Source organism: Monodon monoceros, unplaced genomic scaffold, assembly GCF_005190385.1.
Source record: "Monodon monoceros isolate NGI ecotype Baffin Bay Population unplaced genomic scaffold, NGI_Narwhal_1 Super_Scaffold_11, whole genome shotgun sequence".
Lineage (NCBI taxonomy): Eukaryota > Metazoa > Chordata > Mammalia > Artiodactyla > Monodontidae > Monodon > Monodon monoceros.
In genome coordinates, this window is record NW_021703767.1 from 135,978,826 (window position 1) to 135,995,696 (window position 16,871).

At 35.8% G+C, this 16,871-nt stretch overlaps 1 protein-coding gene across 1 annotated transcript in view; it reads left to right on the forward strand.

The window, feature by feature from the left end:
• The window catches only part of KCNH8 (potassium voltage-gated channel subfamily H member 8), a 385,168-nt gene that overhangs the window by 259,794 nt on the left and 108,503 nt on the right, over positions 1–16,871 (forward strand). Inside the window, exon 7 of the mRNA XM_029214700.1 lies at positions 1,356–1,563. Within this exon, the coding sequence (XP_029070533.1) occupies positions 1,356–1,563 (208 nt within the window). The remainder of the gene's footprint in view (positions 1–1,355; positions 1,564–16,871) is intronic.

Here is a 16,871-nt window from a genome sequence, read left to right on the forward strand (position 1 = left end):
GCTGCCGTGGAAGCGTGGAGTCCTAACCACTGGACCGCCAGGGAATTCCCATCCTTATGATGTTTTTATATTTCAGTATAGAATAATTCACAAGATTACAGTGGAAGACACTTTTATTGAATATCTATTGTTATAGTGAGCCTGGAGTGTTTTGCATCTTCACATAATAGCTTATCCGTTCACTCATTTAACACAAATTTACTGAGCACTTCCTATGTGTCAGGCACTGCTCTAGGTACATTTTTCTTGGAGATAAGGGAAGATGGCTGGAGGAGGGAGAAATTAGAAGTCAGTTGACTCCAGATAATTATAAAGGCAGACTCTCAAAAGATGCTGACCCTGTTTATGATTCTGCCTGTAAAGGAAAAATGATGCTTAGGTATAGTCATACAAACCACTTCCTTACCCTCTATTTATGGTTCACCCCCCAAATTAGAATAGGTCAAGGAACTTGTCAGATTCTATTTGCATATGAGTTAATGTTTTATTTAACTTTTCTTTTCTCTTGGAAGGTATTAAAAAGAGTGTATATTAGTGCACCACATGTGTTGTAATAGTGACATTGACCTTTCTGGTGGACACCAATGGTGCACATTTTTCAGTTGAGCCCTAAAGTCAAGAAACTAACTCCTTCACTACAAGTCTGCTGTTCTAGTTCATACAGAGGCAGCATCTAAAAGGTTTTTCCAAAATTTTGTTCCATTTGATTTTGGTTCCCTAAGCATGTTTGTTTAACAGAAAGCGCAGAATGTATGTGCTCCAGGCAAATGTTTTCTTTGTCTATCGATAATGTTAGAAGGACCATAGCAAAGCACATGAGGCAGGAGGTGCTACTGGTATTTGTGAGCAGATCTTACTCAAGTTTCTAGGTCTCACTATTTAAAAATAAGAAACCTAAGTTACTTTTGCTACCACTTTACAGGGTTTTACTTCAGTCTATACAAAGTTTTGTTATAACGCAGCTCCCTTACATGGAGAAGGGGAAGTGGAATTGAAAGAAATTAAAAGAAAGGGGTGGAGACATCTTCTATTCAATCCCGATCCCATAATGTGTTTCAGTTGTATATCAGAATATATAAAATTATCTTCAGTCATATAGGTAGAGAAAAAAAGATACATCTTAATTAAGGAAGATAATTATTCACTCAAAGAAATTAAATTGCCTTATCATCTTTTATCTTATCAATTTCCGATATATCAGGAAATGACATAGAAATGGTTATAAAATGGTCACAATGTTGGAATCCCGATTACGCTTAATTTCAAGAACTTCCCAGAGTGGCTGTAGATGAAGTGACTGTTGTGGATGTAATGACTCCGTGAGCCAAGCTGTGTGGCTCTGTTTTTCCACGCAGGTGTCTCTCGTGCATCTCCTGAAGACCGTCCGGCTGCTGCGTCTTCTGCGTCTCCTGCAGAAGTTGGACCGTTATTCCCAACACAGCACAATCGTCCTGACTCTGCTCATGTCCATGTTTGCCCTTCTTGCACACTGGATGGCATGTATCTGGTATGTCATTGGAAAAATGGAGATGGAAGACAACAGCCTTCTGAAGTGGGAAGTTGGTAAGGGCTTACATTTGTCGCATTTTCCATTTTTAAGTGAAAAAGAGGATCGTCTAGAATTTGGAGGAGGTGAAAGATGAGGCTATAAATATATGTCTTCTGACTGTTGATTTGTCTCATCGTTTTTGGGGGTGTGTGGAGAGGGTCCATGGTACAAGTGATTTCTTTTAAGAAAGTTTTCTGGAACAACCTTGCATTTTTTTCAAAGAGAATTGGGTTAAGTTCTCAATGGGTGAACTTTTAAAAATGCCCAGCGCGTCTGTAGAAGTGTTTAGATAAGTAATGTGTGATCTTATCTTAGCATATCCAATGGAGGGCTAGTAACAATAAATCATGGGGAACTGGCCAGTCATTACAATATTTTTAAATCATAAGAAAATGATCACTTGTATTTGAGGTGGCAAGTGAATAATAAAAAGGATATCTCTACTATTTTCTCCTAAAAAAAGAGAGACAGCACTATCATACTGACTTCCACATTTAGTATACTTTGAGAACTTGTGATGATACAGAAGAAAGGATATTTACAAATATAATTTGTAAAGTTTTGTGTCCGCATAATCCATGGGAATTTAAGGGAGTTGTTTCAAGTGTTACATAATTCTGCATAAATGAATCTGAAATGTTCTGCACATGAACACATTTTTAAACTTATATCAACCACAAGAACTTTCTAAAAAAATGAAAATTCTGAAGGCTATAACCCTCTATCCTAAAATATCTGCGTTCTCACAGTCTTTCTTTTTAGAGAATTGTCATAGTACCTTATGTAGGGTATTTTTTCTTCTTAATCTGACATTTAATCAGAGAATATGTTTCCTGGTTAGCTAGAAAATCCTTCACTCATCTTCTCCTCCGAAAATCAATCTTGGACTTTTGAAAGAAGCTCAGACCTTTGCCCAGTGATAAAGCCATAGAGATTCTCAAGAGAAAAAATGCTCTAACTTCTTATATCAGCACTTTAATGGCAGAGTGCATTCGGAACATCCCTGGGTGGACTCTTACTAAATGCCACTCTCTCACCATAGGGCATGTACAAAGCCTTAAAGGACGTCTTTGGAGAATGAGCTGGGGACCTTAAGAAAGTGGGTTCAAGGGAGTAAGTCTCCTGTCTACGTTCTTAAAAATGCTCCTACACATCTCAATTTTGTCCTTGAGGTACACAGAGAAACTAATGCATCCTGAATTGTTTTATCTTCCTTATCAAAACACTTTTTCTATGCATTGCTGTAGACCTCCATTCTCAGGAACAAAGTAAAGAGAGAAATAAGACTGTAGAATGAGAGCACAAATATCCTGCATAAAGAGAACACGAGGTGTGTGTGTGTGTGTGTGTGTGTGTGTGTGTGTGTGTGTGAGAGAGAGAGAGAGAGAGAAGGAGATGGGGAAAGAGAAGATTTGATTAAAAGGAGGATCAAAGTCTGGATTGTACTTGGATGAAAACATTTTCTGTCCTTCAGTATCGTTTCCCTCTTTATAACTTTGTCCTCCAGCTTCCTCATCACAGACCCTAGCATGGTCCTAATGCTTTTCAGTGAATTACAGCATTAAGTCTCCTCCCTTTGTTGTGAATCCATGTTAAAGTTCTGATTTGTGGCCATCAGCCACCTGATTCCTTTTCGGAGCTGACCTCATTTCCTTCAGGCCCCAGACCTATACACACATATTAATTTGTAAGGCTTGTCTAATCTGAGAGTCTCCAGATGGGGAGATTCAGCTTATGCACGCTGTCAAATTTAGTTAAAGGAGGAAAGCTTTGTGTTTCACTTCCAACATACCAGTCCTGCTGCAGACTGACAAACTAGCTGATGTTTTTCTTCCCACAAATAGGCAGAGGTATTTGTTTTCCAAGAAAAAAGAAGCCAACCCCCTGAACTTCATCTGCATTGCCCCCTACCGTGCCTACTCTTGGTCCTGGTGATATGAGCCAGTGTCATGTATGGGAGCTTGTAAGCTGGAAGTTAGCTCACAAAGAGAGCTAACTATTGGCAAAATAAAATGATGGGAAGAACATTGGGCTGGGGGGCGATGGATCTCTCCTTGCGTCATGGCTCCAACACCTGCCAACTGTGAGATTTGCAGTAATTTTGTTCACCTGTCTGGGCCTCAGTTTCCGCATCTGCAACATGAGAAAACTCACTATGTGACTTGAAAGGCTCTTTCAGAATCCATGATTTATGACTTTAACGGAAGAACAAACCCAGTTTTGTGAGTTTAATATTGTGTATCTATTTTCTATCATAGCTCAGTGCCCATGTTAACCAGCAGAAGCAATCAATCATCCAATGTCAACAAATTTGAGGGACGTGTCAGGAAGGACATCCTATGATCATAGCATGTCAAGGAATTGATATGGTTTACTCAGTTATGGTAAAAAATAACAGAACATTTATCTTTAGAGGATTAGATTTCCTGTCCAGACACCTCTAGGGATATGGTCAGGAAGGTAGCATGCTAATTATGTTTGTCAATATTGGGTTTTTAAGCTTGGCTACAAGGACTTTCCCTTCCCCTAAAATTACTTGGATCATTTGTTCGTTTGGAACATTCTCCAGCTGAGATTTGGACACAAATTAAATAATTATGACCTTCCCTACCTAATTTTGTAATGAAGCAGCTGAGAGTCTAGACTAATTTAGTTTTTACTGTGTAATTTGTCCACTAATAATATGCTTTACCTTTTCTGGTCCAATTACCATGAATCAGAAAATTCATCACACACATAAAACTTGATTAGAGAACATATTGTTCTTTATGCTCTGACTAACATTAGATGTACAGAACAGATTCATCTTCCCAAGGAATAAAATAGATCTTCCTTTCTCATCGTTGTTAATTTCCTTGAAATGATTTTTTTCCCTTTTTGCCCTTGACAGGCATGCTATTGTACTTACAACTAGAGAGGGTTCAAATATTTTGCATGAGACCAAACCAAAGTTAACCTTTAAAAAATGTTTCATAATGTCACTTCTCTATAATATATCTATTTTTGTAAGGAAGAATTAATACTCCTAGATTAATTGTATCAGAGGCAAGTTATGAACTGATTTGCCTGGTGTTCTATTTTATTTCATATTCTTATGTGTTCCTATATTATATTTTAAGGAATTTGAGATTTGGCTTATTGTTTCATGGAATTTTAAGCCTGGAAGGACCTTAGTCCAGCTCTTTGATTTTATGGTGAGAAATCCAACTCTATGTTATACAAGCTTTCTGGTGGAAGGGGCTTTTGTCACTGGTGTCCACTGCTGCTTCCTCACTGTGGTGTACAGTTCCTGGTGCATGGCAAATGCGTAAAAAGAAAATTGTTGAATGAATCAGTCTTCAAGGTCTTTTCATTACTAAATGACAATCATGGGACAAGAATCTAGATTCCCTAACTCCTTGTATAGAAGTCCTTCTCATAATTTTGAGCATTATGATATAATAGGGAATGGTTATTTAGCAAATTCTTTCCAGCAGGAAGATAGAAAGAACAAATAGGGTGGTAACTTAAGATTTGGCCATTTATTCAAAAAGTATTTTTTGAGTGCCCACTGCATGCTTGGTCCTGTGTTAGGCACTGGAGATACCAAAACAAATTATATACTTAAATTAGGAGTTTGGGATTAACATAGACACACTCCTATATATAAAATAGATAAGCAACAAGGACCTACTTATAGCACAGGGAACTCTACTCAATATCTTATAATAACCTATAATGGAAAAGAATCTGAAAAAGATTAAATATATATATTTAACTGAATATATATATTTAATATTTAATATAATATTTATTTAACATATATTTAACTGAATCACTTTGCTGTACACCTGAAACTAACACAACATTGTAAATCAACTATACTCCAATAAAATAAAGAAGAAAAAATAATATACTTAATGTCATGGCACTTAAAGTCCAGTAAGAAAAACAGACAAATAATTCAATGGATATATGGCAGTGCGGTATGTTCTGTAGCAAGAACCTGCATAGAGGGCAGGCAACTAAATCTAACAGGTTATCAGCAGAGGCATTTCCAAGTTGAGCTGAGTTTTAAAGAAGAATGAATAGTCTTGTCTCTAAGGATGCTGAGGAACGGGTGTGTGTCACAGCAGGGACAGGACTGTATGAAGCCTTTCACTAGAACCAGCATAAAGGGTGAAGCGGGGGATGATAGTGAGGTGATGAGGCTAAAGAGGTAGGTAGTCAGGGTCCAGATCTTTAAAGACAATTCAGGCTAAGCTTTAGAGTTTGGGCTTCATCTAAGGCTACAGCAAGGCTTAAAATTCTCTCTCGAGCAGCGATCCTTTAAATATAGAACCCCAGGAGGCAGGGGGAGATGTTTTGCTCTGTTTCTTTTTCAATATCTGTAAAGTGGCCCTAATAATAGTGCGTACCTCACTGGGGTCACCAGTATTAAAGTAGGCAATCTCGGTGAAGCATTTAGCACTGTGCCCGCCACCTAGTAACTGCTCAATAAATAGGAGCTATTGTTACCATAATTACTATTTTATTAAGACAGTTACTTCTAATAAAGAAAGTACTATGACCTGGGACTAGTGATACTTATCATCTTATATGAGAAGAGTATTAAGTAATGGCTTTAAAAGTGTTGCCTTCAAGTTTAGTCACAGTGCTCCATAAGTTATTATATACTTTTTTACACGTATCTTCAAAATAATATATCTGCCCAAACTTTCTATTCGAGTCAGCCTCTGAAAATAAGTAATTTTCACATAGCCTCGTAATTGCATACAAATAGGATATTTTCCCTTCAAAACTAATATAGGGGAGAGGTTCAACATCTACCCTACATGCTTGTTGGGATATAACAAACTTATATGGAATTTAGACATAGTGCTTCAAGTCTAAGTGTGGCTTTTAAATTTAAAATTTTGTTTTCACTGTGAAGAAATGTTTCAGAACATTTCTATAAGAAGACTTCAATAAATACCTAGGTAAAAATGTGTTAGAAGGCTTTGCATGAGCACAGGAAACTATACTCAATATTTTGTAATAACCTATAAGGGAAAAGAATCTGAAAAAGAATATATATGTATATGTTACTGAATATATATATATAACTGAATCACTTTGCTGCACAACTGAAACTAACACAACGCTGTAAGTCAACTACACTTCAATTTAAAATAATAATAATAAAAAAGAAGACCTTACATGTTTCCTTACATCCCAGTTAATGTAGGGATATATTATTTTAGTTATCATTTATTAAGTTCAGTTAATGACATTTATAAAGTTCAATTAATGACATTGAATTAGTCCTTAAAGAGCTCCATTAGCATCCTTGAGAGAATATAATGGTTCTGATTTAAGCTAGGAAGGTTTGGATTTGAATCTTGCTTCGGGGATTTACTAGGCTTGTGATTTTGGTCAAGGTGACTTCAATGTGTGACTTTTTATACAACAATCTTAGTTTTCTTATCTGTAAAATGGGTGTGGCAGTACTGCTCCTCACAGCGTTTTCTGAGGAATTACACGTACTCAAGTTGACATGCCTCACATAGCTTCTGGTACATATTATGTTCTTGCACCTGATAACTACCACCATGACCACCACCTCCACTCTTAATCACTAATTGAGGCCATTTTCAAATTGCAGCCACCTATTTAAACTTACACCAATGAGCTATATAGAGCTGAAGTAGCAGTGCTGTTCAAATGTAGTGACCAACACAGAAATAGAGTCACAGATGTAAAAAACAAACTTATGGTTACCAAGGTGGAAAGGGACAGGGGAGGGATAAATTGAGAGATTGGGATTGACATATACACACTACTATATATAAAATAGATAACTAATGAGAACCTACTGTATAGCACAGGGAACTCTACTCAATACTCTGTAATGACCTATATGGGAAAAGAATCTAAAAAAGAGTGGCTATATGTATATGTATAACTGATTCACTTTGCTGTACAGCAGAAACTAACACAACATTGTAAATCAACTATAACAAAAAATTAATTTAAAAAAACCAAATCTAGTGAAGAGGTGATATTTCTGTATCAGGGACAATTCTTGATTGCAAGCAAAAACAGAAAAGTAATGCATTAGCAGGACATGCAGACTCAGAAATAGAAGGATGGAGAACAAGACTTGGGGAAAAAAATGTGAGCCAAGGCAGATCCAGATACCCCAGTGCAAGAAGCACAGTTGCTGACATTTTGCAAAGATGGCCTGGACGTGTTTCTGCCTTTGTAGATGCCATGGGTGAGTCCTAACCTTCTGTTCATCTCTGATTCACAGTCCCTGAAAGGAGAATCCGATTGGTCACGCTTACATCATACATTCAGACACGGACTTCTGGGCAAGGAGGGATCCCCCCACCTTACACTTTCATGGTTAGAAGTGGGACCCTATGTCTCTCCATTACTATACACAAAGGAGAATACCCCCTTCACATAGGATTTTAGACAGCCCACCCCTCAAAAAAAGACAAAAGTCTTCTACAATAACAACTTTACCCTAATACTCAAAAAAAAACGATAACATTTATAAAAACACTTATTAAAATGCTTCTGTAAATCATCATACCTCTCTCAGACATCAAATGTCAGATGGAATTAGCTGAAAGATGGGGATGCTGTAATTCCCGGTGCATCTTGCTCCCTGTAATGCAGTCGGTGCTGCTGTGTCAGCCTAACAGTGGTACTTACCAAGCTGTGCTTCCACAAGCAGACTGCACCGTGGTCGGTAGCTCTCTTTTGTAGCTAAAACACTAACATTCTTTCTCGAAGCTATCTCCGTTTCTAAGGCTATGACACACTGAACTTTAAATGACCTGCTTCAAAAGTTAGAGCTGAGAGTATATTGTAACAGAGGGAAGGTTTTTTTTTATCTTTCAATCCTTTGGCTGGAGTACATTTATCCATTGCAGATGTCTAAACATGTATCTGCATCACGGAAAAAAGAAAAGCCCAAGAATATCATTTTCAAATTTTCATTGACAATTTTAGTCTTAAATCTCCTGATCCTCATTGGATAAAACATCATAAAACCTGATTGATTTGAATGGCTCTCTAGTTATTAACTGCTTAGCATTTACAAGCCACATGTAATGGGAAAAAAAAATGACCAGGCTTACGATACTGTAAGCTGATTATTTCAATAAGTATCAAATTTTCCTCAAGAGAAGGTAGAATTGTCCAGCACTCTACATTTTCAGGTTCTGTGTAAAGGGTTATATAAACATTTTTAGATAACCCTGATCTGTAGATTTTCATTCTTGCAAATACATGAAATAAAGAAAGGGGAGAAAAAGCCTAAAATGAAGATTTCTAACCATTAAAATGGACCCTAGTGACGGACTCCTGGACTTATTTTTTTTTTTTTTTTTGAAGCAGGGTCTTGAACTTTAATGTGCACTGAAATTATGTGAGGATTGCATTAAAAAACAGATTCTAATTCAGTAAATCTGAGGTGGAGCCTGAGATCCAGCATTTTTAACCACCTCCCCAGTGAAATCAGGGCTACTGGACCCCACACCACACTTTGAGTAGCAAAGTTTTAAAAAGCCTTGGGACATTGTGTGAATTTAATACTCATGGTTATAAAGTCCTAAACCAGCAACAATTGAGTTCTTCCTATTTTTCACTTTCCTATGCTTTTCCAATCCCCATCACATCTGTGAACTAGTTCACAAGTGAACTAGGAATAAATTTAATGAGTAGAAAAATAACTTACAAATTTATTTTTTCTTCACATTTTTTGAAAACAATTGATTTATATCAGATTAATATTTAGCTTACATTTATTAAGCACCACCTACATGCATGGTGCAGTGCTTAATATATTTGTATGCATTTTCTCATCTGATCTTTATTGAAATCCCATGAGACAGATGTTTTCAACTTCATCTTAGAGAAAACGAAACTAAAGCTTGAAAAGTTTGAAATTTCCTGGAAATTTACTTTTTAAATTATGAAATATTTTTAACACAGAAATGTTTAGAATCAGTATAATGGTCGCCTTCTAAAAATTATATCTTTTTAACATTTTGTTTTAATATATTTGCTTTATTTCTTTTTTTAAAATCAATGCAATATCACAGATGAAGCCAGAGCCCCACGACCCTTCAATTCTGCCTTACTCCCTCCATCTTTCCTCCTTACTATTCTAAAGTTGGTGCATAAAATTTTCTTAGACGCTGTTGTTACTATACAAATGTATTAGTAAAACAATATATGATATTATTTTCCCTCATTATCTTCCATATAAATCTTCACAAATGTAAGAAGCAATAATAATAACAGGCATACATGGGGCTTTCTCAGTGCCAGGCACTGTTCAAGGCATCTTGCTATAATTTTATGAGCCCAATACTGTTATCATTTCTATTTACCGATGAGAAAGCTGAGGCACGTAGGTTGTATGACTTGACCTAGATACACAGATAAAATACACAGGAGCTGGGATTTCTCTCTTCTTTGTATCTTTTTTACATTCTCATTGAACTTTTTTTTTAAGATCAATCCATCTTAGTTATAAACCTTATATATTTATTTTTAACTGTTTAATAGAATTCTATTGTACAATAAGCCAGTTTACTCATCATTTTGGTTTATTTATCCACTCCCCTACTGAGTTGACTGCACCTCTCACTATGGCAAGTACTGGGCAATGAACAATCAAATACAAGATTCTCTGTGTGCATATGCAAGAATTTCTCTGGGTCAAAGAGCTTGTGCATCTGCAAAATTAATACATATTGCCAAATTCTTCTCTGAAGCACTTGTATTCATTAATTATTTAGTTGGTCATATTATATGTGTTCTTTCCCCAGAGCTTCACCAACAATTGTTACCAATGTTTTTAAACTTGTGAAAATCTGGGAGGGTGTTGGGGAGTGGCGGGTGTAAAGTAATGTCTAATTGTTGTCTAAATTTTCATTTCCCTGTGTAAGTAAGGTATAACAAGGTAGAACATATTTTTTTTAATGTAGAGAGTCACTCTAATTTCCTCTTTGGTAAATTAGAACCTCTATCTCATTAATTTTCAGTTTCTCTTCTTTCCTAAATAATCCATTTAATGCTATATATTGTTAAGTGTTGAAGTCTTTAAACGTTTTTCAAATTATATGGAACTTGAAATTAACACTTTGTTATTGATTTCTAATTACATTCATTGCTTGTTTACAGAATTTGGTCTCCGTGATACAGATTCTTCACTGTTTGTTGAAGCTCAATTGTATATATTCTTTATGTGTGAGGATATTATGCGCATACAATTTTTTGGATATAATTTTTAGTTCAAGGTTTATATATGTCCATTAGATCAAGCTTCTGAATTTAATTATACCTATATTATAGATCCTTATTAACTATTTCCTGGAAAACTACATATGGAAGTTTCATTTGGTGCTTTTTCAGACCTCTGTTCACTTTCCATAGTTTTTTGGTTTCCTTTTTATAGTTCCAGTTCCTTGTTTTTTGTCCATTATATCAAGCTTCTGAATTGAATTTAAATATTGTAAAAAACATACTATCTTATTGTATTTCTTCATTTTTATTTTATTAATTCAAGTTCGTTGTGTGCTAATTTTCTGTTCATCCAACTCTTGCAAAAGGTGAACTATTTCCTCTTTTGTACTTTTAAAACATTTTTATTGTGAGCTCATCTTCAATAGGGCTTCTTCCTTGTCAAAATCTTGTGTAGATTGAGGTATGAGAATACCCAGAATTTTGGTTGTTGTTTGCTTGCTTTCTTTTGTCAAAGATACTAGGATTTTCCCCTGCCCTGGGATCAAATTTTTAAAAATTTCTTAGCGCCAATGTGTCTGTGATTCATGGATGGTACACATTCAGACACCAGTGCATGCAAGGCACAAGCCTAAATTTTTAAAGTTCTCTCAGAAGACCACTTTTTTCAAACTCTAATTTTCCTTGTCATCCCTGTAAGCTGTTGGGTAAATTCTTTCTACCCTTCTCCCTGCATGTATCACACTTAGTATCCCAGTTGTATACAAGATGTCAGTTCCAGCATTTATAGCATTTAAGTGTTCTCTCCTGTGCACAGATGGCCATGAAACCCAAGCCCACGGTCACTATTACTTCTGACCAGCTGCCCATCCCTGTCTCCCCATCAGCATCACCACCATGGTGTCAGCTCACAGGCTTGCGGCTCCTCATTTTTGCATACGTGCATTTCACTTCCTCTTTCGGAAGCATCTATATATTTCCAGTGTTTCTATCAGAAAGGCTTGCACATAAGCAAAGTTCATAATCTTGCCAGAACCACAGTCTTCATTTCTGCCAAAAATAACATAACCTAAATTCCAGTGTAATTTTCTATGTTACCTTTGAAATATAAAAATGGTTGTAATCTAATCTGTAAAAAGCAAATTGAATAAGGGTTAATTACTCAAGACCTTATTCCCACTTGGAATGCCTTTATGGGGGAAAATCATTTAAACTTAAGACCTCAAATCTTCAATTCTTCAGATGGAATTGTTCTGTTACCAGGAAAATAAATTATGCAGCCGTCTTAAGAAGACATCATCAAATGTGCTTAATATACAATTATTTCTTTCCAGCTACTATATTAATCAAAATAATTCTTTCGGAATAAGTGACAGTTTAACGTACTGCAGATTATTTTCCTAGAAGACTATAGATATAGAGAAAAATAGAGCAGAAAAAGAACTCTTTGAGATTGGTGCATTTAAATGCTACAAAGTTCTCAGTATTTACTATAAAATAAATATTCCTTGAGGCCCTAAGAAGGACAGTGTCATTAGCTGCGAGCAAGACAAGGAATCTTAGAGCTTGACTTCTAGAAGTGTACTTTGTGGTTAGAAATTCAAGAGGTGGACATAAAAATTCGCAAAATTTTTTTTTATAATATTGGCTTGGCGTAAGTTTGTATAGGCAACAACGTCCTCAGTCGTTTAGAAAGAAGTAGAAGTGATTCTAACTGAACCTCTCTGAAGATGGCATTTGAGCTGGGCTTCGAAAGGTGAGTACAGCTTTGGAGAGGATGCATGAGAGAGCATTTAGGTGGGGACACGGTGTGAATAAAGCCATAGAAGTAGGAAATCTCACAATGTGTTTGAGGAACAATGAGTGGATGAGATGAATTTGTTTAGTCTAGAAAATTCTTGAACAGCTGGTGTCACAAAATAAAAGGCCTAGAGGGGGAAGGGGCCTAGCATTCATGGCTGAAGTGGAGAAGGCAAGCCCCATCTGAGGGAACCAATTATGACCTCAGCCCAGCACCGGTGTAGATGAAGTTTGACCACATCTGATTTTTCCAGAGAATTTGGAACTTGGGATTTGGGGATAAATCTTGGCTTTTGGGGGGTAAAGTATTGGCAAATAACTTAGAACTTGAAAAGCATAGTGTCACCGCCAAAATATGTTTCTGGGTACCTGATCAAGCCCATAGGTTACCAATTTGCCATCTCAGACTCAAAGTGAGTAAAAAGAAGGATGTGACCAAAATAATAGGTTGGAGTCTTGACTGATGATGTGCAGATACAACCCCCGAGAAGCCAGAGAAGACGTGACCTGATTAATATAGTTTTTACTACAAATTCAAGAGGGAAAAACACAGAAAATACTTTTCTGCCTGATATTTGCCAAACTGTTAAGTCCAGCTGAACATTCTCGTGAAGAGGGATACGCGTGCTCTTTTTTAATTAAAAAAAAATTTATTGAAATACAGTTGATTTAAATGTTGTGTTAATTTCAGGTGTACAGCAAAGTGATTCCGTTTTACATATATATATATATATATATATATATATATATATATATATTCTTTTATTAGCAATACATTCTCTTCCATTATAGGTAATTACAAGATATTGGGTACAGTTCCCTGTGCTGTACAGTAGGTCCTTGCTTGTTACCTATTTTATATAGAGTAGTGAGTATATGTTAAAATTAGTCTCACAATCTACAGACTTGAACTAATGAAAAGTTTTCCTCTGTTACCCTAATTGTGTGAATATTTTTCTGAAGGGGATTGAATTGATAAAGAATTTCCACTGGAACACTTTCCCCATTTGAGATTTTAACAAGCATGGGCATAACTCGTGGATACATGATAAGAAATAGAAGATAATTACACATTTTATCTAAACTAATTAGATATCTGGTGTTGAAAACTTCAAGACCTCTTTTCTCTCCTTTCTTGTCATATGTGTATGTGTGGGCATGTGCTTGTTATTTAGAGTTTCTCCAACTCGCTACAAACAGAAGAAACAATTAAAATGTTTTGTAGTCTATTGGAGACTATTGCCAAAATCTCCTTGGTAACATGTCCTTTACTTGGACATCAGAGTCTTGATTTTTTTTTTTTTTCCATTGAGATTCGTCAGGAAAGACAGAGACAAAAACCCAAGTTTAGTTTCTCAGAAACTCAGATCCAAGAACCCCATTCAAGACAGAGATGATTTATGAAGACCCTCTTTTTAAAAACGGTGGATTTGTATCTTGGTGTATTTGGTCACGCCACCATCCTCTACACCAACATTAAATAGACTGACAGAAATTGGATATTGGAAGACTCAGTCAATTGAAATATTAAAGACAGAAATAAAAGCTAATGTCACCTAACTTTATGTAGCTTTCGAACTCTATACCCATTTTCTCTTCTGAGAGTATTGAAAATGAACCTTTGGCTTGACATCCCCCTGTGAACCTATATATAGGTTCACAGCCTGGCTCCTCCGCTTATTACCTGAGTCAGTTTTTTGTTTGTTTTGTTTTCTTTGACTGCACTGCGTGGCATCCAGAGCTCTCCTGACCAGGGATGGAACCCGTGCCCCGTGCAGGGGAAGCACAGAGTGTTAACCACTGGACTGCCAGGGAAGTCCACCTGTGTCAGTTTTGTTTGTGTTACTTACCTGTCTAAGGCACAGTCTCCTCATCTATCAACTAGAGACAGGATTAGCTGCTTCATTAGGTGTTATAAGGATTAAATAATATAAAGTGGTTACTAAATCTTCAGTACATGTTAATTTTACTGCTGCCACTACTACAGTTGCTATTGACGTAACCATCATCATTGCTATTGCCAATATGTGGTGTTTTACTAAAATCATGACTACAGCAGCTGATTTTGTTCCCAAGAAATTATATGTAACTTTATTTACAGAACAAATACAGCAAGATACAAATCCACCGTTTTTAAAAAGAGGGTCTTCATAAATCATCTCTATCTTGAATGGGGTTCTTGGATCTGAGTTTCTGAGAAATTGCCTGCGGTCTTTACCGAAAAGCTGCTGCCAATGGTCAGGGATGACGGGCTTATTTTTAGCCATCTTTCTAGCCTGAAATGGAATTTTGTCAAGATGGAGTTTTTTGAATGTGATGCAGAGAAGGAGGGCGGTGTTTCTAATTTTATCATCTGCCCGTAAAATCATGCTGTAGTGCTAGCTAATTCCATTAATTTTTAAAATATACTGGTTTAGGTTCACAGTTGCAAAGCTATTCTGTGGCTAAATGGTATATTTTGAGATATGTAGTGACTCTTTCTGATCCACTTGAGAGTCACCAACAAAACAATTCCAAAGAGTCAGTCAGCACCTGAGTTGCATTAAGAGTCTGTCATAAGTGAACATACATGATCCTGGTCTTCAAATACAGTGTTTTATGTGTTTCATACAAAACCGTTTATTCATAGCAATGCAAATGTATCTGCAAAAATCCAAAAAATAATACGATGTGTAATAGGATTCTGAAGGGTTAGATATTCTTAAATGAATAATCCAGTTATTTTTTTGTTGACAAGTGAGGGTATGTGACTCTCTGTGATTTCTCTGTTAAGAACATGCTAGGCAAACGGTGTAAGCAAGTCATGTTATGGCGGTCATTCTTTACAGATATCATGGCTGTACTGAGTGTGGTGAGAGAGGGAGAGAGGAGGGGGGAGAGAGAAAGAGAGAAAGAGGTAGAGAGAGAGAGGACAGAAATTCATTGCCACTGCCAAGTTTAAAAATAGATTTGACATTATTTTAAATTAGTGAATTAAATATTTTTCATTCTTTAGAAGGGAAAGTTTCCTTCTTTGGATGGCAAGTTTAATGGAATTATTTTAATAAAATACTCTATTTTCTTGGTCAACAATTACATTCAAAGATATCAGACAATTTAAAAATCTTTATCCGACCAAATACTGAATTGATTTTGATGAATACAAGCTATATTGATCCTAACATTTTGAACATCCTATGTTAATCCTGTGAATGTTCTGTGCTCAGTCTCTTGACCCCTAAGGACATTTCCATTGTACAGTGGATACAGACGTTACCGTTAGAATGAGAGCGTCATTTCTGATTTCTCATCTAGAGGGCTAGATGAATTTGCTAGAACTTCATCATACTAATTTAATTTTTAAATCAAATACCTATACAGCAGGGTTAAACAGTTTTCTTCCATTTTCTTTTTATTGTATTGGAATTATTTTTATCCAGTTATTTTATACATAAACTTTACACCAAAGATTTAATTCATCAATCATTTTTTTTAAAATTCCACATCAGATAGGATGAGTTTTCTTTTGTGACAACATTTCTATCAAGTCCAATCTTCTCAATTTAAGTTTTAAATTGAGAACTAATTTTTTTCAAGAAGATTTTATTCTTCAGTCATTTTTTGATGAATAACAAATTTGACTCTGTACAGTTTTAGCTATTGCAAATTTTGTTATTTATTCATTATTTCTACTATGTCTAATTTTCCCCCAATCAATGTTTGCTATATTCAGTTTTCCTAAGGAATGTTTATTTTCAATCAGGTCATTTTTGTTTTGTTTTGTTTGTTTTGTTTTGGAAACTAACCAGTTTCAACTTGCTCTGTTTTAAACATTGTCAACTGTATTTGTCTCATTTCTACTAATCATATTTATTTATTGGATAAAATAATTAAAATTTGTTTTTATTTCTTTGAACAAGGAGCAAAGAGCCTGAGATAAACCAAATCATGGTATCTAGAAGGGGATGGGGGTCAAAGGTCATAGCAATCAAAACCCTGGGTCAAAATATCCTCCTTCAAATTAGTCGACACTGCAGTGGAATCAGGAAACAAATGGTTTAGCTAAGTGATAATGAAGCCTTTGAGATATTCAATGTATTTTATTCTCTGTCTACATTTATGGATCACTTTATTTGAATGCTCAAATTTCCCCACTGGCATATGTCCATTTTTAGTTATATCCATGATAGATGACGAAAATTAGTTGTCAACTCAACTTCGAATTTAGAAAGCTAACTTATTTTTGAGTAATATAGTTATTTGTGAAAAAGTGATAGAAGAAGTAAAAAGGAACCAACATTTTAAGCAGGTAATCACACTC